The 23,842-nt window shown below is 42.5% G+C and overlaps 1 protein-coding gene across 4 annotated transcripts in view; it reads right to left on the reverse strand.

The window, feature by feature from the left end:
- Positions 1–332: 332 nt before the first annotated feature.
- C5H7orf57 (chromosome 5 C7orf57 homolog) overlaps positions 333–23,842 on the reverse strand; it is a 64,438-nt gene continuing 40,928 nt past the window's right edge. For all 4 annotated transcript variants that reach the window (XM_040353327.1, XM_040353329.1, XM_040353330.1 and 1 more), the window contains 6 exons: positions 23,034–23,222; positions 21,461–21,569; positions 15,102–15,267; positions 6,334–6,446; positions 2,754–2,881; positions 333–697 (listed from right to left, as the gene is read on the reverse strand). In XM_040353327.1, coding sequence (XP_040209261.1) covers positions 687–697; positions 2,754–2,881; positions 6,334–6,446; positions 15,102–15,267; positions 21,461–21,569; positions 23,034–23,222 — 716 coding nt within the window. In that variant the 3' untranslated portion in view covers positions 333–686. The remainder of the gene's footprint in view (positions 698–2,753; positions 2,882–6,333; positions 6,447–15,101; positions 15,268–21,460; positions 21,570–23,033; positions 23,223–23,842) is intronic.

A 23,842-nucleotide genomic window follows, 5' to 3' on the forward strand; every position in this document is an offset into this window, starting at 1 on the left:
TCTGGATATCACATTTGCTTAGCAGTACTTGTGGTCCCAACCACGGCACTACCTGCAAAGAGTTTGCGTGTTCTCCATGTACTTGTGCGCAATTCCTCCCATGTTTAAAAGCCATGCTGGTAGGCAAATTGGCCCTAGTATAAAAGGAATTGGGGACCTTAGTTTGTAAGTGCCTTGAAAACAGGGCTATATGTAAAGCACTGTGTAAATTGACAGCGCTATACAAGTACCGGTAATGAGTAGGTTTGATTTAGGGAAAGGAGGGGGGGGGGGGGGGGGGATAGGCTAATTCTATGTAAAAAACACACGCAATTCTTTAAATACATTTGTAAAAATGGATTACATAGCGATTTCTATATCTGCCTGGAGTTCAGCTTCAAAATATACAGTGGCAGTATCCTTTTATGGTTAACTAACCACATTTGTCAATGACGCCTATGAATTAGCTGGCATGTTACTAGTGTGAGTGACATGCTGTTAACTTATTAGATCACGGTTGATAGTGCAGTCTAGCTGTCGGTCATTACTTATTTCTCATTTCCTACTGAAATTGCTAAAGAGAAATATATAGTGCTTCTAGATGAATTATTAACAAAACGTTCCAAATATGCCATTATATGTGCTTGTGTAGGAATGCAGTCAGCAAACGATGAAACGGGAGGGTTGATGATTCTTCACACATTCCTTCAGCTGAAATCTGAAAAACACAAAAAATATCACTAGATAAAACGAAAGTCATTAATCTGATTTGTAAACTTAGTATGTTCCCGTTTGTTATATTAACCACTTCCATACCAGGCACTTACGCACTTTCCCGCCCAAGCCAATTTTCAGCACTGTCGCAATTTGAATGACAATTGCGCAGTCATGCTACACTGTACCCAAATTAAATTTTTATCATTTTGTTCTCACAAATAGAGCTTTCTTTTGGTGGTATTTGATCACCTCTGCGATTTTTATTTTTTGCGCAACAATTAAAAAAAAGACCGACATTTTTGAAAAAAATTGATTTTTTTCTTTTAATTGTTTTGTAAAAAAGTATGTTTTCTTCTTCAATTATGGGCACCGATAGGCGGCACTGATGGGCACCCATATGCGGCACTGGGCATAGATGGGCACTAATGGATACTGGGTGACACTGGGGGGTGGTACTTATGGCATTGCTGGGCAGTCAGTGCCCATATTGCCAGTCAGTGGCTATTTGTGGGCATTGATTTAATTTTAAAATGATTATTTTTTTATTGTTTTTTTTTTATCCATCTGTGCTCTATTGAGCACTGGGGGGCACTCCCTGGTGGTCCAGTGTGGCGATCGGCTCTCCTCTACTCGCGTCTGTCAGACTGTCAACGGCTCTTCCCGTTTACATCGTAATCAGCCGTGATTGGACACGGCTGATCACGTGGTAAAGAGCCTCCGCCGGAGGCTCTTTACCGAGACCGGAGATGCAGGGTGTCAGACTGACACCCCGCATCACCGATCGCCGCGCTGCGTGCCCCTCCGGGCGCGCGCCGGCATGAAATCCTGCAGGACGTCAATAGACGTCCAGTCAGGATTTCACAACCACTTCCCGGATGTCAATATCCTATTGACCGGGCGGGAAGTGGTTAAAGACAGTGACAAAGTCACTATATAGTACAGCCTTCTCCCCTTCCCTGTGCTTCCTCAGGGGCGTGTTCCTCCACAGTTCCAACCCTATATATTCTCTCAGGCCCGAGAATTAGCTGCGCTCATGAGGAGGTTACATGCTGCAATATTCCCACAAGCATAAAGTATGTAGCAGTGGCCTCTTAATCTGAGAAGGCTAGTACATCTTAGAGGGATGGGCATTAAAGAGATTCTATCACTTTTCCCTCAAATATGTAGGCCTTTCATGTAGGGATAACCCCAGCTTACCTAAAGCCTAAACTTTTTTTTTGATTTCCTGGTTGAATTAATAAAATTTGCCTTAATTCTTTTTTTCTGGATACTCTGATTTACAGCATTGATCAAATAATAAAAAAAAAATAAATTGTAATAAATCTTAAACTTTAGTTATAGTATAATTTACTGAAAAGTAATACTGCCATTATGCTGGATAGCCAAGGGATGTGACCAGGGCTTTTTTTCAGGGGGAACATGGGGGAACTCAGTTCCACCACCTCTGGCTCAGACCCTTTGGTGCCTGCTCACCACAATCACTTGTAAACACAGAAGTCTGGTTTCTGTGTTTACAATTGACAGCTTTGTAACCCCCTGAACTCTGCACTTTGTATGTAATGCGATTCTGGCATTTAATGTCCCTTTAAGACCCTTCTACTGTTTGTGAAATCTGAACGGGTCGTGGTTGAGTTCCTGCACCTATTTTCTGAGAAAAAAAGCTCTGGATGCGACCACTATGCAAGTTAAGGTTTTTAGGCCATTACTTGGTTGCCTTAAAAGGCGCAGCAGAGGTTATGAGTTGGAGTTATTTTCAACTGGTAATTCTGCAAGCAATATACTTCCTGTCCTAGGGGGGACAACACTGTATCCATGGAGGAGCAGCCTGGTTACATCAGGCCACTTTGCAAGCACCTCTCCTCTGTTTTATAGGGAGGATGTGCTCTGTATTTCACATAAGATAGCAGGGAAAGCGAATTCTGTACTTGCAGAAAATATACTTAGCCTGAAAAGGAAAACAAATACAGCCACGACATTCAAGGATTAGGAAGCTTCAAAATTTTAGAACCATTTTGTTCTTCAGGTTTAGACAATAATTTAAGTTCTATGACACTTACTTTTGAAGGTCTTGGACTTCGGTGTAGCCTTCGTCTCTTGTTCATCGTTATGACGAATCCAATCATCTCCATAACCATTGCTAAGCAACTTGCCAAAATTAACTGCATCATCATTTCCATTGCCTGGCCTTTAGCGTGAGCAAGAAAATCGTGGGGGGGGGGGGGGGGGGGGGTGGAAGAGACACAAAGATAAGGAAACAAAAGTGAATTTTTTTTTTCGCCACACACATTTAAAACATAACGTATTTTCCATTTTTTTCTTCTATTAAGCCGCAACCTATACAAAATTATATATATATATATATATATATATATATATATATATATATATATATATATATATATATATATATATATATAAAATTTATAAATAAAAAAGTCATCTAAAATAGTTGTGCGTTTGTAATATAGTATGCTCCGACTGCTAAAAAAACAGTAGAAGCGAGTCTACAGGTACATTTACAGCGTGAGATCGTTTAAGACACTGCCGCCTGCCTGGCCTCATGAGGTTTGGAATGAGATTTGGTCGTGTCACCATCGTTCGAGAATTTCTATTAAAAAAAAAAAAAAAAAAAACGGTGCATTCACTGTCACAGTGGATTAATGTTAGTAGTGCAATGTTAAAGGGGTTGTAAAAGGTACAATTTTTTTCCTAAATAGCTTCCTTTACCTTAGTGCAGTCCTCCTTCACTTACCTCATCCTTCCATTTTACTTTTAAATGTCCTTATTTCTTTTGAGAAATCCTCACTTCCTGTTCTGTCTTTAACTCCACATAGTAATGCGAGGCTTTCTTCCTGGTGTGGAGTGTCGTGCCCGCCCCCCTCCCTTGGACTACCGGAGAGTCAGGACGCCCACTAACACACAGCTCCTTTATCTGCAACGTAGAGAGCATCCCGACTCTCCTGTAGTCCAAGGGAGGGGGCGAGCACGACACTCCACACCAGGGAGAAAGCCTTGCATTACTGTGTGGAGTTCCAGACAGAAGAACAGAAGTGAGGAAAAAAGGGGAAGAAGAGATAGACACAGACACACACACACACACACTCCCCATCAAAATTGCTCTTGATTGGCAACAGATAAAAAAAGTGGTTCTTCCACGCTACCTTAACTTGTAAAAATGATTACAGCTGAACTCCAAGCTAAAGCCATCTGTCGGTTGACGTCACTGATCCGCTCCAGACTCGCCAGAGATCCCAACAATAATGTCAGGATCCACCTAGATTCCTGACTGCCAGCTGGCTCAGCTTCTCAGTGCACCGCTGAGAGCCTGAGCCAGCCTCTCCCATCTCCTTCCCAGCCCGGTACTCTAGTGACTGTTGGATGGGTAGAGCAGAGAGCTGTGACTGACAGTCACTGCTCTGTGTTCAGAGTGGACCCTAAGAACTGAGCAATCAGCAGTCATTTGATTGCTCAGTTCTCGAGCTTAGAGGCGGCAGGGAACAGCTTGGCATGTACGTTTAGAATTCCTGCACTTTTCTACTTGCCATCATCCAGCTGGCTGTGCTGTATGAGGTATGGTACTCAATACATGGATGGACAGAGAGAAAACATCTTGCTTGCATGTGTTTTATGTATAATGAGTCAGCCACGATGTATAGAATAAATCTTTAACAGGTAAAGGGCTAAAATGTGCTCCATCAGTGATTTGCCAATTTGTTCCCTTTATCATAAAGGTTTCCAGTATCGGCTTTTACAGGGAATTCCCTCCCCCCCCCCCCCCCCACCACACAATTTGGAATTATCACCATTTAGTGTCCACACAAGTCTCCCCCTTTCCAGGCATTTATTGTCGTCAGTCATCAGAATGGGTGCCATCAGTCCAATAAGTGAAAAAGGGAAGTTTGGCAAGTATGTAGCTATACCACAAGATTGTATACTAGACTCACAATCAAAGCTTGCTACATTTTAGAATACATGATTATATATTGTGAGCTACTGGCTGGCAGGACTGTGGATGGCGTTTCATCTACACATAGTGCGGAACTCCAGGGTTTATGAATGATGGAGAAAACTCAGTCTTAGAATCTTATCAAGTCATGGCAGAAACCCACATAGATGTCTGAAATCGCAACCAAAATCGGGACCGGAATGCGGGAAAGAAATCAGCTAAATTTGCATGGCTTCATTCCCGCAGCTCAGTGTGAACCTGGGCTGTCACGGTTCTAAGCAGGTCTTTATGTATGCAAGCTGGCTGATGCTCCATCTCTTGCTCACTGCTGTGAGAGCTTGCTGCTTGGTGAAAAGGCTGAGCACTAACCGAAAACACATATACATACGGAGCACCCGGAGGAAACTCACGCAGACACAGGGAGAACATGCAAACTCCAGGCAGATGGTGTCGTGGTCGGGATTTGAACCAGCGACCCCTTTGCTGCCAAGTAACTTTTTCTCAGTCGCACGATAAATTGCGCTGCAATGCTGGCAAAATAGCAACGCACGAAGCTTGTCGCTCAAAATGGAGCTTCATTTGACATCAGCACGCATTGAGATTTGCCACAATTGCAGCGCGATTTATCTTGCGACAGCAGTGCACCGTGATTGGAGTGCCATTAGAGTATTGGCATCTCAAACGCGCCCTGCATTTTGCCATGATTCTGGAATCACGGGAAGAATCGCCTACGATTCCGGAACACGAAGGTGCGAATGGAAAAAAAAAGTTTAACATGGTTTTTCTATTCCGAGTTTTCACAGTGGAAAAAGAGAAACACACACACACACACACACACACACACACGGGTTAACAGTATTAAAAAAAAAAAAAATGAACAGAAGTTTTAGGTGTTCCCCGCTCTATTCCAATCCAGAACTTGTTTAGGGTTGGGTTTCCACGCACACATACCAGGCAAAAAAGAAACCATCTGTCCCTATTACATAAATTATAGGTACTATACACGTACCAGTAATAAATAAAATATCCCTATGACTTCCTTGTCCTTAAATAATTTAGCCAATCCCAAACCTGCTGCAGCTGTATGTTACATTGGCCAAATGGTCCTGAACAAGTCAGGAGAGCTGAATACCCCGTTACTACTTGAACTATTTCATTCACTGGATAACTATCATACCAAGATTCAATTCATTTCCATCTCTAGTTAGGGCTCATTAACACTAGCCCCACACACAAAATGCTGGGCAAGGTCCGTTGTGTAGGGGCGATGTGATGCGTTGTTGCAGAAAGTATAGCTCAGACAGGAGAGACAAACAAAGATGCACTATCCAGTCCTGGCACGCAGCCCATTTCAGTCCCTTTTTATATATTTTAACTAATAAGAAGGTTAGGGTATAGTTCCACACCAAAGAAAGGATTACATTTTAACATTACATAAAACACATTTTCTGTAAAATACGCTTCATGTTAATGTGGTTTTTCTAAAAATATATATATATATATATATATATATATATATATATATATATATATATATATATATATATATATATACACACACATATACATATACACACACACACACACACATATATACATACATATACACACACACACACCATTATTTTGCTTGTACCACACCAACACGAAGATTCTAGTTAAGCCAACACTAATGCATCTGGAATACTTACATTGGTGGAAAGAAACATTTTTTCCCAGGCCTATCATGTCCCGTCTTTGTGGGAAGAGGTCCTTTACCAGATGCAGCCACATTGGTGTCTTGCTTTATTGCAGGAAGCTTCACCTAAAGAATGACATTTATAAAAAAAAAAAAAAAAAAAAAAAAAAAAAAAAAAAAAAAAAAGGTAAAAAGTGAGTTGAATGGCTAGGATTACATTTTCAATGTATGCATGGTCTGACTGTCATGCAGTATTCATAGCAACCAAGATGTGCTGATGAGGGAGTCATTACATGCACAAAAGCAAAGGCCTGATCCCAGGGTAATTGAAACCTTTGTAAGTAGACCTACACATTTTTACATAATGCTACGCAGTGGTTTGCTCAACAATAATACATTAAACCACTTTCTACAAACACATTTCATTTGGTAATTTGTTTTTAAAAAATAACTTTTTTTTTTTTAAAGCAGAGAAATGGGTGGGGGGGGGGGGGATGATAAATAAGTTACTGCCCATCAATTTAGTGTTAAATTAAAATGACAGCCTGTCAGGTAGGCATTATGGGGCCCCATGATTTCCAATGGCCACTAGCCAGTGAATGCATGGTTAACCATGCAGAATGTTAGACCAGTAAACAACCACAGTGATCCCCTTGGGGTTCTGCAGCTGTAAACACAGGACTGTAATAGCCTACAGGCACCAAAGTACTTGAAGGTACATTTACAGTGGGGGGGGGGGGGGGGGGGTCGGGATTGGGTTACGTGGACATGGCAGAGCAGCTCCAGGATCGGACAAAATTCTCGGGTTCCACCAAGATGCCCGATCAGCAGCTAGCTCAGGCTCTCAGCGCATTGCTGGAAACAGGAGCTAGCTGCTCCTTCTCTCAAGCCTGGCTTCGGTGAGCACTGAAGAAGCAGGGCAAAGAGTGGTGAATGGCACTCTCGGCTCAAAGCAGACTGAGAACTAAGCAAATCGGCAGTCATGTGGTTGCTCAGTTCTCGGTGTTAGAGCCAACATGCTGCAGCATGGAGGCGAGTATGCACAAGGGAAGAGGGTTTTTACAGAGGAATGGTTACGGTCAAAAATGAGAAATTATATATCCCCCTCTCTACCTGGGCTTGAAATAAGAATGTAGAGGGAAAAAAAAAACACACACACACACACACACACACACACACACACACTTTAAAGGAGAACCTTGAATTTAAAGAAAATACGGTTCGTTAAACCCGGACGATTTTGTAGAACAAGCCTGAGCTGATTAACTGACAGGAAAATATAAGAAAATATAAGCCCTTTGTTATGAATATTTGTACTTCGAATTATGCAGTAAAGATGTCAATGGTACACAGTGTAGCATGCAAATATCACCAGTATGAGAATAAGTTAACCACTTCCATACAGGGCACTTATACATCTTCCCGCCCAGACCAATTTTTAGCTTTCAGCGCTGTTGCACTTTGAATGACAATTGCGCTGTCGTGCTACACTGTACCCAAACAACATTTTTATCATTTTGTTCCCACAAATGGAGCTTTATTTTGGTGGTATTTGATCACCTCTGGGATTTTTATTTTCTGCAAAAAAAAAAAAAAAAAAAAAATTGTTTTGGTTTCAGTTAAAAAAAAAAAAAAAAAAAAAAAAAAACAACATTGGAAACAAGTATGTTTTCTCCTTCACCGATGGGCACTGATAAGGCGGCACTGATGAGGTGGCACTGATGGGCACAAATATGCGGCACGGATGGGCACTGATAGGTGGCACAAACGTGCTGTACTAATAGATGCCAATCAGTGCCAAACAATAATGCCTGCCAGTGATGCCCATTGTGGGCACTGATTGGCATCCATTTGTGATTGTCATCCCTGGTGGTCTAGGGTGGCATACCAGTGGTGAGCGTCCCTGGTGGTCCAATGTGGGCATCCTAGCGGGGGCTGTGCTGATAATCGATTACCGGCTCTTCCTGTTTACATCGTGATCAGCCGTGATTGGACACGGCTGATCACATGGTAAAGAGTCTCCGTCGGAGATTCTTTACCTAGATTGGTGTTGCGGGTTGTCTGACAGACTGACACCCTGCAACAACGATCGCCGCGATGCGCGCCCCCGGGGGCACGCAGAGGCTCAATATCCTCAGGACGTACACTCAGGGTATTGAAACCACTTTGATGACGCCTTTTTGCATAAGGCGGGCGGCAAGTGGTAAAAATGGTCTGATCTCTCTGTACCACATTATCAGAAATGTTCTGTTGTATTAACTTTATATAATCCATTTTAAATCTGCATATTCGTTTGCACAAAAAGATCCATCATTTAACTGTTTGCATTATTTCTTCTGAGTGCCTCCAATAAATCTGAATGCCAAGAAAACTGCTGGATAAACATATGAATTACATAAATGGAGAGCGGTTTAACTTCCAAAATAATTTATATTTCTGTCTATTCATTCTTGAGATTTACACAACGCTGCCTCACAGCACATCTCTGTTCTGCAGGGGACAGGGTTTTAATCTGCTGCAGCTTGGGGCATTGCTAAGATTGTGCAAGACCGTTGTAAGTGGACCCAACTTATTTCCACATGGCTATACATTCACGATTAATGGCGGCACAGGTTTCAAAACATATAATGGTCACATGCACAAATGAATGTCCTAGACCCCCCCTCTCCATCCTCCTGGTCACTTCACCATTAACCCCCTTCCCGCATGGAGTACCCACACATATAGGCCGAGGTTTGACAGAAGCTCCAGAAATACAGCCGACATCCCGGGACACATGATGCGTGCTGCATAAGGGGGTTCTCCCTCACCTTCAGGTGAACGACTCCCTTTCCTCCACCACCACCCACTCCAGATCCAGCCAGGCTTGCACCAGCAAAAAAAATAAAATAAATAAAATATATATATAAATATATATATATATATATATATATATATATATATATATATATATATATAAATAACTCTTTCCTCTCCCCAGGTATTGACTGAACTTGAGGTACTTTAACCCCCCCCATTCAGTCTTTGCAAGGACCCAGGGGTGCTTAATGCACAGAGTGCAGGGTACGGGAGGTCAGGAGTATCCAATGCAAATAGCGTAGGGCTCAGGAGTGTGCAACATGAAGAGGGCAGGGGTCAGAAGTGTGCAACTCAGACAGCAGGGTTCAGGAGTGCATAATGTACAGTGTTCAGGATTGTGTAACAGAGTGCAGAGGTCAAGAGTTCAGGGGTCAGAAGCATTTACCACACAGGCCAATGTACAAATTCACTCCTCCTTCCCCCAAGTACAGGTCCCTACTCCCTAAATCTATCCTAGTATAGATCTCCCCAGTACACATCTGTACTCCCCCTTAAAATGTTCTCACAGTACAATGCGCCCTTCGTACCGTTCATCCCCCCCCCCCCCATATCAAGATCTACCCTACCGCCCCAGTATAGAGGAGATGCCATGCACATCAAAAGTCAAGGGGGAGTTTAGGAGAGCCTTCTGTGGCTTTGCACTTCCACAGTATCTGAGGTCTGACAGGCAGAAGCATGCAACTCAATGCAAAAAAATCACTGGAATGAAAAAAAAAAAAAAAAAAAAAAAGGCTGCAGATTCACTGCAAGTGTGCGTTTCTCGCTTTTAGTCTCATCTACCATCACTAGTAGAAAAGATTATTCTTAATCTGGATATATATATAGATATATATATATATATATATATATATATATATATATATATATATACACATTTATTTTAACCAGCTCTTCTAGCACAATATGCATATTTGTAAATAGTATTACATTTTTTCCCATACCTTTTTTTGTTTGCATATATACAGTGGGTACGGAAAGTATTCAGACCCCCTTACATTTTTCACTCTTTGTGATAGTGCAGCCATTTACCGTATATACTCGAGTATTTCAGCCAGAGTTGCTGCCATTACTCCCGCCCATGCCATGGCGATGACATGTCCCAGCAGCCCACTGTCTGTATTAAAGATCCTCCTGCAGTGGGCGGGAGTCAGGAGATGAAAGAGCGGAAGTCCGCTCTAATAAGGCAAGCAGCACTGTACACTACACAGTAATACGGTACACAGATAATGGACATTGATGGGGACACTCACAAGGCTGATGGGGAAGAGATTGTGGGAGAGGTGTGAAAAGGCTCTGATGGGGACAAATACTTTTTTTATCCTGTTAGAAGTGGATCCCAATGCCGGTACTTCTAATCCTGGACCAAAACAAAACGGAGGTCATATGAAGCTGGTTTCAAACTTAAGGTTGCATCCAGAGCAGAAGAAAGCAATAACAGTATTGCAAGTAGGGAATTTTGTGTTGACGAAAAACAAGTAAGGGAGTGGCGGAAAATGAAAGCCGACTTGGAAAAGATTCCAAAGGCAAAAAAAGCTTGACGTGGTTTAACAACTTCATATGAAGCTCTAATGACCAAATTGCATGAATGGATTATGGAGTGTCGTCAAAATGGTTACTGCGCAACACGCATGGGTATTAGTTTATGTGCCCTTCAAATGGCTAAAGATGACAAATTCAAAGCACCAGGCATTGAAAGTTTTGGTGCTTCAGCAGGATGGTGTATCCGCTTTATGAATAGGTTTGCCTTATGTTTGCTGCAAAGAACAAAGATTTCGCAGAAGTTGCCAAAAGACCTTGATGAAAAAGTGATGTCATTCCATTCATTCATCATAAAACAAAGAAGAATCCATAACTATGACCTGGGAAATATTGGGAACATGGATGAAACCCCTATGACCTTTGAAAGGTTTACTTAACCAAGTTCAAAGACCATGTGCGAAAGATGTGGCATGAATGGATGTCATCTGGTCAAGCCCGACTGACAAAAGTTGGAAATCTGGTGAAGCCCGACATAGAATTGATAGAGAAGTGGGTTCATGATGCATGGGAAGAGATTTCAGAGGACATGGTGCAACGCGCCTTCAAGAAATGTGGCATTAGTAATGCTATGGATGGCAGTGAAGACCGCGCTTTGTACGAGAACAACAGCAGTGATGGCGATGACTGCAAACTCAGTGATGACAATGTCTACGCTGATAACCTCACACCAGCTAATGCTGAAGCTCTTTGGACATACAGATGAGGAGGAATCCAGTTTTGAAGGATTTTAACTTGCGTTTTAGGTTTTAGCTTGGTTGCTGATTGAGCTACCATATTGTTTTTGTTGACCCTCTTTTGCACTTACAGAACTACAGCTAGTTTACCACTTGTCTTTGAAATAAATATTTTAACATTCAAATCCGATGCCTCAATTAATGTAATTTTATTGGTAACCATTTTTATTTTTGAAATTTACTGTACCAGCAGCTGCTGCGTTTCCTACCCTAGGCTTATAATCGAGTCAATACGTTTTTCCATTTTTTTTTTAATGGTAAAATTAGGTGCCTCGGCTTATACTTGAGCATATACGGTGAGTTAATCCCCCCCCCCCCCCCCCCCATTAATGTACATACAGAACCCCATATTGACAGAAAAACAGAATTGTCGAAATGTTTGCAGATTAAAAAATTAAATATCACATGGTCAAGTATTCAGACTCTTTGCTCAGCATTTAGTAGAACCACCCTTTTGATCCAAAACCTGGATTTGGGGGATCCTCTGCCATTCCTCCTTGCAGATCCTCTCCAGTTTTGTCAGGTTGGATGTTAAACGTTGGTGGACAGCCATTTTTAGGTCTCTTCAGAGATGCTTATTTGGGTTTAAGTCAGGGCTATGGCTGGGCCATTCAAGAACAGTCATGGAGTGGTTGTGAAACCACTGTTATTTTAGCTGTGTGCTTAGGGTCATTGTCTTGTTGGAAGGTAAACCTTCCGCCCAGTCTGAGGTCCTGAGCACTCTGGAGAAGGTTTTCGTCCAGGATATCCTGTACTTGGCCACATTCATCTTTCGCTCGATTGCAACCAGTCGTCCTGTCCCTGCAGCTGAAAACCATCCCCACAGCATCATGCTGCCACCACCATGCTTCACTGTTGGGACTGTATTGGACAGGTGATGAGCAGTGGCTGGTTTTCTCCACACATATCGCTTAGAATTAAGGCCAAAAAGTTCTATCTTGGTCTCAGACCAGAGAATCTTATTTTGAGTCCTTCAGGTGTTTAGCAAAACTTAATGCGGGCTTTCATGGGTCTTGCACTGAGGAGAGGCTTCCGTCGGGCCACAGTGATGGTTGACTTTCTCCCATCTCCCGACTGCATCTCTGGAGCTCAGCCACAGCAATCTTTGGGTTTCTTACCTCTCTCACCAAGGCTCTTCTCCCCCCGATAGCTCAGTTTGGCCGGACGGCCAGCTCTAGGAAGGGTTCTGGTTGTCCCATACGTCTTCCATTTAAGGATTATGGAGGCCACTGTGGTCTTAGGACACTTCAAGCGGAGCTCCACCCTAAAGTGGAACTTCCGCTCATTGTATTCCTCCCCCCCTTCGGTGCCACAATTGGCACCTTTCGGGGGGGGGGGGGGGCTATCCTTTCCCACTTCCGGGAGTCCTGCCGTAACATAACCGCAGGGCTCCTTCCTCCTCCTGGCTAATAGGCCTCGCGATGCGCAGTAGGGTTCCTGGCGTGAAGCTGAAAAGGTAACACTGACAGGTTCCCTTACCTGCAATGGCGGCGGCAGTGTAGCCTTTCAGTTTCACACCGGTAACCCTACTGCCAACATCGCTGGACTCCAGGACAGGCAAGTGTCCATTTATTAAAAGCCAGCAGCTGCAGTATGTGTAGCTGATGGCCTTTTTTTTTTTCCCCCGGACCTCCTCTTTAAGTGCAGCAGAAATTTTTGTAACCTCGGCCAGATCTGTGCCTTGCCACAATTCTGTCTCTGAGCTCCTCAGGCAGTTCCTTTGACCTCATGATTCTCATTTGCTCTGACATGCACTGTGAGCTGTAAGGTCTTATATAGACAGGTGTGTGGCTTTCCCAATCAAGTCCAATCAGTATAATCAAACACAGCTGGACTCAAATGAAGGTGTAGAACCATCTCAAGGACGATCAGAAGAAATGGACAGCACCTGAGCTAAATACATGAGTGTCACATCACAAATGTCCTAAGTATTCAGACCCTTTGCCATTTCAGTTTTTCCTTTTTTCATAAATCTGCAAAAATGTCAATTGTGTTTTTCTGTCAATATGAATATAAGAGCCCATTCACACTGGGGCAGCACGACTTTGGGGGCGACTCGGCAAGGCGACTTGCAAAATGACATCTGTATAGAAGTCAATGCAAGTCGCCCCCAAAGTCGTGCAAGAAACTTTTTCTAAGGCGGAGCGACTTGCGTCGCTCCTATTAGAACGGTTCTATTGAACAGACGGGACGCGACTCGTCAGGCGGCTGTCGCCTCTGACAAATCGCCCGTGTGTGAATGGGCTCTAAAGATACACTCCGAGAAGTGCGATTCCTCAGGTGGGACTTTGATTTGAGTGAATGTTTTGCCTCATAAAAAGTTATGTACCAAAGGTTCTTTTAGACTCCCCCCCCCCCAATAAAACAAGGTAGAAAACGGCTGCTTTTCTGTCAATATGGGGTGCTGTGTGTACATTAATGAGGAAAAAAATAAATACAAATATTAACTTAAAATGGCTGCAATATAACAAAGTGAAAAATTGAAGGGGGTCTGAATGCTTTCCGCACCCACTATATATATAAAAATGCAATCATACCTCTGCTTCAAGTCAGAAGCTCTGCCCAGTGAGTCTGTAGTATTTACGGTACACTTTGTTTCCACTTCTTTACAAAGTCGTACCAAAGCAAGGTTGCAAGGAAGGAGCAAACTTGCAAAGATGTTTTATATCCATCAGATTTCTAAACACATTTCTTACTTTATAGCCATTTTTCTTACTTAAAGTGGAGGTTCCATAAAAAAAAAAAAAAAAAAAAAAAAGTTGCTTTAAATTGTAGCTTACACCATGCCTGTTGCTATGCGGTCCCACGAAATCTGCCTTTGAAACCACCTAGGATTCTGACATCATCTCCCTCTAATGCTCCTGGGAAATGTGTGTCATAATTTCCCAGGATGCAGTGCGCTGTCCAATTATCACTCCCCATCAAAGACTTCCAGGAAGTGCTTGTAGGCTTCACAATGCCCACAAACAAAACGACAACGGTGTAGACATAGTTTTATAAAACTATCTTTTTGGAATATCTATGCAGATCGGCGGCAGATTGTAAAATAGTAAGTGACCGGATTTAGATTATAAAAACGCAGGATGAAAGGACATTCATTTAAAAAAATGCTAATTGTGGTTGGAACTCAGCTTTAAAAGGGGGAGTTCACCCGAAAAAAAAAAGTTAACATTCAAGATTTAGGCCAATTAAGGGGAGCAGAAACGGGTATTTTAAAATCAATGCCGTACTTACTGTTTTAGAGATAGATGTTCTCCGTGGCTTCCGGGTATGATCTTCGGGACTGGGCGTTCCTATTTGATTGACAGCCTTCCGACGTTCGCATACAGCACGTCACCAGTTGCCGAAAGTCGGTGCGGCTCTATACGGCACCTGCGCACCGACGTTCGGCTGCTTTCGGAAACTGACGCGCGGTATGCGACGGTCGGAAGGCTGTCAATCAAATGGGCACGCCCAGTCCCGCAGCCCATACCCGGAAGCGGCGGGACAACATCTATCTCTAAAACGGTAAGTACGGCATTGATTTAAAAATACAGTTTCTGCTCCCCTTAATTAGCCTCAATCTAATGTTAAAAATTGAATTTTTGGGTGAACCTCCACTTTAAAAAAAAAAAAAAAAAAAAAAAAGCCATAATATAGCTTGAAATACCTTTTTGTCATGAGGATTATCCTTTTCATAATCGTCAGATTCACGCTGCCAAATGGTTTTCTGATCAAAATCAAATGGGCCTTTTCTTGCTTCATATGTCTCCTCACCTCCTTCCTTGTCAAATTCTTCATGAATCATGTAGTCTGGCACATTTCTCAGGGGCGCACTGTCATGACAAGATGCAATATATTGATTATTGGTATACATAATAAAAAAAAAAAAAATGTAAGCAATCACAAATGACAGCTAATGTATTTGACTAAAGAACATCGACTTTACTACTTTGGGGTAAAGCCTCCATCAGATTTTTATTGCAGTTTTTTCTACATTAGACAGTCCTCCCTTCCTGTCCTAGCGAGGTCCGTGCAGCAGAAAGCCCAAAATTTTCAATTTTTCTTAGTAGACCGATCAGAACAGGATGAACTGTCTGGAGGATCCTTCAAGGTTTCCACTCTGTTCTAGTAACCATGTCACTTTGACCTAGTATAGAGTATAGTAGAATATAGGGCACCTTGCAGAAATCAAAGTGGAACCTTCTATGCTAAACAAACAATGAGCACAGCACAATTTAAAGCGAACTTTGCATGGTCTAAATAGTACCCATATTAATCTTCAACCAGTCTTTGTGTACATATGTTGCTCCCTGGATCGGAAGCAAAGAGTGTACACAGAACCAGAGGTGGCTCTAGGCTTAGTGAGGCCCTAGGCAAAAACTTAGGCATGAGGCCCCACTTACGCCCATAATGAGAAAAAGGATTAAAGCAATTAAAATGAACGATATAAATTACATACATTGGGTATAGAAAAGAACCCCCCCCCCCCTTAAAATAATCATATTTTTTTTTGCTTTGCAGCCTGAAATGAAGACAGACACTGTTTTTGTTTTATCTAGCTGTATTTACTAGTGCAACTTATAACATCAAATTGAAAGACACCAACAAAAAAATTTCCACTTGTCTGAAAGATCTCTGTCACTGCAGAGAACACTGGGCAGTGGCAGGTATAAAACTGAAACAGGCTGCATACTACACTGGCTCTGACCACAAGCTGCATATACAGACTGATTTAACTGTTGTGAGTTTAGTAACACTTTACCCATCACAGCACCCTTCCTCTTAGATCACCAGTCCCATTCTTACATCAGTTTCCTGAGATCCCCTGCACATCACAGCGCCCCCCCCCATAAACAGCATTATCCTAGTCCCCCTTCACAGTAGTGTTCTCAGCACCCATTCACAATTCTCCTTCCATCCCATTCAACTAGTGTTCCTAAACCGCCCACCCAACAGTTTTATTCTCAGACGCCACCCCCCTTCACATCACACCCTCTTCACTGCAGTGCCCTCTGCCCCCTCACATTGACCCCCCACCATAGTGTCCTTAGCGCCCCTTTACATAAACCCTTGTCCCCCCCCCCCCTTCACACTAGTGTCCTCAGCCCCCCTCCATACTAGTGCCCTCAGCCGCCTTTCACATCTCCCATCCCTTACAGCAGTGTCCAAGCCCCCTTCACTGTCCCACCACATGGGACAGGAGGCACAGCAGGTCTGGGTGGAGTTAACAAGCTGGTGATGGGTTGCCAAGACTGCCCTGCGTCCTACCAACCAGTCACCTACTGGTTAACTTTAAAAGTAAACACGGGTAGCTCCACTCCTCCCTCCAGATCCAGACCGCAGTCCGCCATTTAGTAATGCTTGCTTTGCTTAAAAGTCTGCTAAAAGGGCCTATAGCGAAAAAAAGGTTGCACATGGACAGGACCACACAGCTTGGTTGCTCAGTAGAAGACAGAAGTACCGACTGGCATATACTGCAGATTACAGTCCAGGTCTATTGGCGATATGATGTCTAGTAAAGTCTTATTTTGCTACATGCTAGTTGAATTGGTTTCTGCAATTCCTTTTGTGATATGGTGCACCAAGGAAGGTCAATGTTTTGACCACTTAAGGGGTTGTAAAAGGTAAAAAAAATTAAATAGCTTCCTTTACCTTAGTGCAGTCTTCCTTCACTTACCTCATCCTTCCATTTTGCTTTTAAATGTTCTTATTTCTTCTGAGAAATCCTCAATTCCTGTTCTTCTGCCTGTAACTACACACAGTAATGCAAGGCTTTCTCCCTGGTGTGGAGAAAGCCTCTTGAGGTGTCGAGCAGGAATGTCAGGACGCCCACTAACATACAGCTCCTTTCTCTATCTGCAAAGTAGATAGCGTCCTGACCCTCCTGCTCGCCCCCTCAAGAGGCTTTCTCCACACCAGGGAGAAAGCCTTGTATTACTGTGTGGAGTTACAGGCAGAAGAACAGGAAGTGAGGATTTCTCAGAAGAAATAAGGACATTTAAAAGAAAAATCGAAGGAGGACTGCACTAATGTAAAGGAAGCTATTTAGGGATTTTTTTTTTTTTTTATCTTTACAATCCCTTTAAATAAGCATTCACATATACATGTGCCTTATTTACTGGCGTTTATTGAAATCTTTTTCGGAGACAGCAGATTAAAAAATCATGCATGTGTGCTGGCTGTGGCTACAGGGGGTGTATCTGAAATACCCCCAGCAGTGTGAGCTATGGCTTTTTCATTTTTACAGTCACCAATTCATGATACCAGCATACACGCAACACGGCTTTGTTCCTATATGATGTGCACATGTAAAATTCCCATCAGGGGTCAGATATGGTGTTTTTTTTGCACACACACACACACACCGCATTATGGCCACTAAATGGAACTGAGGATCATAGGAAATAAACACTTATTTTCAAATCATTGTCAGCTCCATCTATTAGCCTTAATGTGGTACTTTTCCCATTTACTCCATTTAAACAAAGAACATGGAGAGAGAATAGCATATTAATATCAGTTTTGCTGGCATTCACAGGGAACATACATGTAGTTTTTGCAGGGCGAAAAGCTCAGCAAATTGGTTATAAACGTATCCCTTATTGTAGGTCAGAGAGTCACACAGTATTGAAGCATCTACTGTAGAGCAGCCTTTTTCAACCAGCAGAAGGCTGCTAGAAGTTTGAGCACTCTGACACCATTTGTATTGTCTGTATGGAGGGCATTCTTCCCACTTGCTGCCAATGTAAGCAGGTCGGAGGGGCATTTTCTAGCCGATTCTCCTAAAGACCATTGGTGTAAGGGAATCCTTCACCAAACTAAAGCTGGTCATACACTTTCAAAAACGCAGCCACAGGGAAATCACGTGGTCTTTTTGACCATGCGATTTCCCTGCGGTTCCCACACATACACTGATTTTACATGTGTGGGGGGTGCTATTCAGAATAAATGGCATTTACACAGAGCAGTGCATTTTCACTGCAGGTGGTTGCGGGAAAGTCTACATATATTCTCTGCACAAGTTTCTTCTAAAGAGTAGCTCTACTCTGCAAGCTTTGCCCAAAAGACAGGCAATGGGCATAGGACTAGTCACCAGTATTTACTATGGAGCGGATCTTCTGCACATTGATTTATTGTGTTTTGCACTGTGCCTGTGTGTGGAGGTGGCCATCTTGGTAGAGACAGACCTTTGCTTCAAGTCAGAACCTTCATGTTAGAAATTCCATGCAAGTAGAACAATGAGCAGGACAGTAGGCACCACCTAATGACACTAGCAGTTACGGACACTGTTTTAGGACTCGCACTTCAGATATACAGATATCTGCATTCTAAAAATAAATACAAATGAATAGTATAGAAACTTAAAGACAAGCACATTTTTACAAGGCTTAATGGAGCGAAACTAATTCTCAACTGTGGAATTATTATACAGCAATTGCCAGAGTGTATAAAATGGCTCACTGAACACAACTTTATGAGACCTTAGGTGATGCACCCGGGTTTGGAAGAGACATATACACTATATTTAAATTATAAGGTTTCATTTTCTTGGAACTCCGCTTTAACTTAAAGTGGTTGTAAACCCCATTCATGAAATCTAACACACACACACACACACACACACACACATCTGTAGCATTTACTTATCCCTCGCTCTCTCCAAAGCTCCAAGTGTCACATCTTTCTGCTGTTCCATTCCTTTATATATAGCGCGATAAGTTCTGACACACGAGATAACAGTAGCTAAAAATTTGTGTCAGGGAGGGTGCTTAGAGATAGATAAAAAGGCAGAGCTTGTCTATTCACAGTACAGCTCTGTATGTTCCTTTGTACCTCTGCCTATGTGGAGGGGGGGGGGGGGGGTGTGTGCGCCTTGCCTCCAATCAGCGGTCACACATTGCAAGCCCAGGACTCCCCTCCCACTGCTGAAACAGGAAGACACATTTCTAACACAATGTGCACTTTTTAAAGAGTATAGAAAGCAGATATACATGTAAAAACTTATGTAGGGAAATTTGTTTCATCTGAGACTATTCACTTTACTGGGTATAGGAGAGGGTTTACAACCACGTTAATGTTTTTATTTTATTCTAGATGTAAATTATTCTGCCTAGATTCAAAAGTAATTCAACTTTAACCATTTCTGTACGGTAGGACGTCATAGGACGTTCTGGACTTCAGTGGGGGGGGGTGGATATCTGAATGAAGCCTACAGCTACAGGCATCCAGTGCTTCTGCGGGCTCTCCCGTGCCATCGGAGGCCCGGAGAACGAATCGGCCGCCGCCGGATGAAGAGCATAGAGATTTCTCTATGCCCGTCGGAGGCCCGGGTGCGACGTTACGACGTCACGCCCAGGTACCCGTAAACAAAGCCGCAATGGCAGCTGAACGCATGATCGGGAAACCCCCCCCCCCCCCCCCCCCCGATCTCATGCTTTCCAGCATGGAGGAGAGATGTGGGGTCTTATTTACCCATAAAGAGGACCGGTCACACACACACACTATTCCTATTACAAGGGATGTTTACATTCCTTGCAATAGGAATACAAGTGATCAAAAAATAAATAAAAATAAAATTAAAGCACCCCTGTCCTCAGTAGCTCGCGCTCAGAAGCCTCCAACTCTAAACTGGTAACCTGTAAAAAAAAAAAATTCAAGCGTCGCCTATGGAGAGTGTGCAATTTTAAAGCATGTCAAGTTAGGTATCTATTTACTTGGCGCAACATCATCTTTCACATTCTACAAAAAAATAAATTGGGCCAACTTCACCGTTTTATTAATGAAACCCCCCCCCCAAAAAAAAGCATGTGAAAAATGATTGCGCAAATACTGTGCGAGAAAAAGTTGCACTTTATTTCCTAGGGTGTAAAATTTATATATATATATATATATATATATATATATATATATATATATATATATATATACATATACATATACACATATACACATATACACATATATACATATATACATATATACATATATACATACACACACACACACACACACACACACATACACACACACACACATATACATATATACACACACACACACACACACACACACACACACATAAAAATATTTGGGGGGTTCCGAGTAATTTTCTAGCAAAAAAAATTATTATGATTTTTACATGAAGGAGAGAAGTGCGTATGGAAGTGGTTAACACAGCATCTACTAAAACAATACACCATAGTGTGGACTTACCATTTCTTCTGCCACTAAACACAGAAGGGATTGTAATGTACGATGAAACCCACACATTTATCATAACAGACCCATGTTAAATAAAAAAAAATTGCACCTGCAGGTTTGGAATAATAGACACTCTAAGGCTTAGTTTACACTTGTGGTTGGGAGGAGTAAAAAAAAAAAAAAAAAAAAAAAAAAAAAAATAAAGAATATAAATTTGTTTATTTATATTAGAGGTGCAACGGATTATTATTGATCCGAACGGGTCGCCGCATGTGAATCGGCACACACCACGCGATCTGCGGCCATAGGAAACGCCGTGGCTTCAGCCTAGCTCCGGCCATCTTGGTACACCCGGCGACGACGGCTTAGGTGAGCTCCCCAGAGCGGTGCGCTGACGAGGGAGATGTGGACATTGCAGTGGGGAAGATGACGTGGATATTACAGTGGGGACTATATATGGTGGTGATCCGATCAACGATCCGAACCATGAGTTTTTTGATCCGTTGCACATATATACGTGTTGAGCTACACTTTTAGCGCTCCTACTTTAGGTGAAAAAGCAGCCGATTGGGATTGTACATGTTGCAGCTGCAATAATTATCGTTGCTGCAACCCAAATGCTAGGCTTTCAGTTGCACCGCGGAATTCCTATTCAAAAAACCCTGTTTAGCAGCATCGTCTCCTTAATAACTGTAAGCCATGCCTGCAAAGCAATCCCTTGTGGATCGCTCTTCAGGAGACCAATGCAGATTTATACAAGCCCTGACTTAACATTGCAAGTGTAAAGTTTCAATACAAATCTATTGAACGAAAAGATAAACTTACGCAGCTTGTTCAGGTGGGGTAGTTGAATCATCTTGGGTGTACCAGTCAGGTGCCGCATGGGACACAGAGGGATTATTCTTTGATACAGGCGCCATATGCTTTAACAAGTCTTAAAAGATTTAGAAAATATTTGTCAAGAAAAGGAAACCATTTACACAGTTTTATAATGTCGTTTTAAGAATATGATATGCATGCAAAACTGTAGTTAGCCGATTTGTTTCAATATTAAAAGCAAGTCAAGGTTTTCAAATGTCTTACTACTGTAATATCTGTCATGTAAACAATAGTTAAAAGCTGCAATAAGGTAACTTCAAATTATTTTACTGCCCATGGCGCAGTCTTGACGCAACAGTATTGCCACCCCACTTCTTAAACAGATATTACTGATTACAGGACTGAACTGTTATACGACCTGCTGATTACATTTGATACCAATGTGAACAAATGCAGATTTAGGCTCGGTTTCCACTTGTGCAACTTGGGACTGAAAAGTTGCATGACAAGTCGTACCCCATGATTTCCAATGAGTACCGTTCATATCTGTGCGGCTATAAAAGTAGTTCCTGCACCACTTTGGTCCCACAGACCTCAAGAATACACAGGAATCGCTTAAAGTGGCAGCAAAATAAAAATCATGCGACTTTGGGGTTGCAATAGTGGAAACAGACTTACAGCCAATCTTCTGTTCTCCAAGCATTTTAAACAGAAGGACCTGGCTCCCACGCATCCTTCTCATCTATCAAAAAGCTGCAGAATATGTAATGGACAGTGGAATATAGACTGGACTTGGAAAAGTCCATACACACTATTCAGAAATACAGTCATCAATATCAGATATCTTACTAACCTTTTTACTCACAGCAGAAAACAAGTGCTTTCCCACTGATTGCCAGACTTTCTGATAACCTTACTCTTATGTTTTATTTTTTTTATTTCTATTTTTTTTTTTTTTTTGTGGTTGGACTGGATGGACTTGTGTCTTTTTTCAACCTGACTAACTATACTATGTAACTGTCAGCGTTTCTCACCTTTTTCCTCCCATTACATCAGAGTGCCCTATGACATCAGAGCCCCCCCCATCACATCAGATGCCCCATCCTTTACATCAGAGCTCCCCCTATACAGGACATCAGACTACCCCATTTTCATCAGAGCTCTACCCTGTGGCTCCAAAAGCATGGCAGAAGATGGGAGACAGAGCAGGTCTGGTTGGAGGTGCACTTTCATTCTCTCCCAATTGCCATCTGCCCTGGATCATTTTTATTTGTTGCCATGGTTCGGGTGGGATGCCGTGCATCCAGGCCCTGGGCCCAGAGCTTCATTGATCGTTATGGTGCTGGTGGTTGGCTAGCTTGCATCGCGGCAATGCATGATGCTGATTCAAGACCAACTGCGTTCCATATTTGTAGCAACCTGGGGGAACGAAACAGCACCCCAGGGTGCCATGCCTACTGATTTATGAGATATTCTCAACACATGCACTGTATATAATAACTATATAAAGACTAAACTATCCAATTTGATATTTTGCTCATGTTCATACCATCGCGATAAGCCCAAACGTGGTCCTTACCTGGTTGACCTCCTTGCTTGGATAGTTTGACATAATCAGAGTCTGTATCTCTGATCCACTTTTTTTGATTTCCAGCCATTAAATCACTAGGAGGTTCCGCAAGGTCACTCAAACCGGGTATTTGGGAAGTAGGTGGATGTGAAACTTCACTTTTCGTCTCAGGTTTCAAAGGCACTTGGTAATACCAATCTGTGAACATGAATCATGTGAGGTGTTAAGTCAGATTCTACAGATGAACAGCGTTTTGGCACACATACACATTTTTTTGTAATAGCGATTAGGGAATATTTTATTCAAAAGTTCACTTTTATATTAAAACCCAACAATGGCCCATGCACAATGGCACATGGTCAAGCGCAAAATCTGGAGAAGCTCTGCATAGAAACCTCCAGTTTTTTTTTTGTTAAGTTTAATTGAACAAGCTGAAGTTAGAAGCCGATTGGCTACCATGCAGGCATTGCACTCTCCAGTTTTGGTAAACCATTCCCAGAGTCCCATTGCAGAGAACTTAATGCATAATCCAGAAGTTCACAACAAACCCAGTGGGAAAGCACCCAACTGGGAACACTCACAGCAATGTGTATCAGGTCTGGATGTGCTGACAATGTATCTTGGGGGGTGAAATGCAGCCTTGCTGGTCCGAGCCCAAATAGGAAGGTTGCCAGAAGGATAGAATGTCCCTATACTTTCCCCTATTCGTCTGGAACCTCTCCCTGCCACTAATCACTGTCCCTGTCAGAGGTGACCTGTCCCTACACTGTCCACACACAAAAAGGGAGCCAAGCCTGGGAGCAGGGCCTTAAAAAGGC

Source organism: Rana temporaria, chromosome 5 (assembly GCF_905171775.1).
Source record: "Rana temporaria chromosome 5, aRanTem1.1, whole genome shotgun sequence".
NCBI classification, from domain to species: Eukaryota; Metazoa; Chordata; class Amphibia; order Anura; family Ranidae; genus Rana; species Rana temporaria.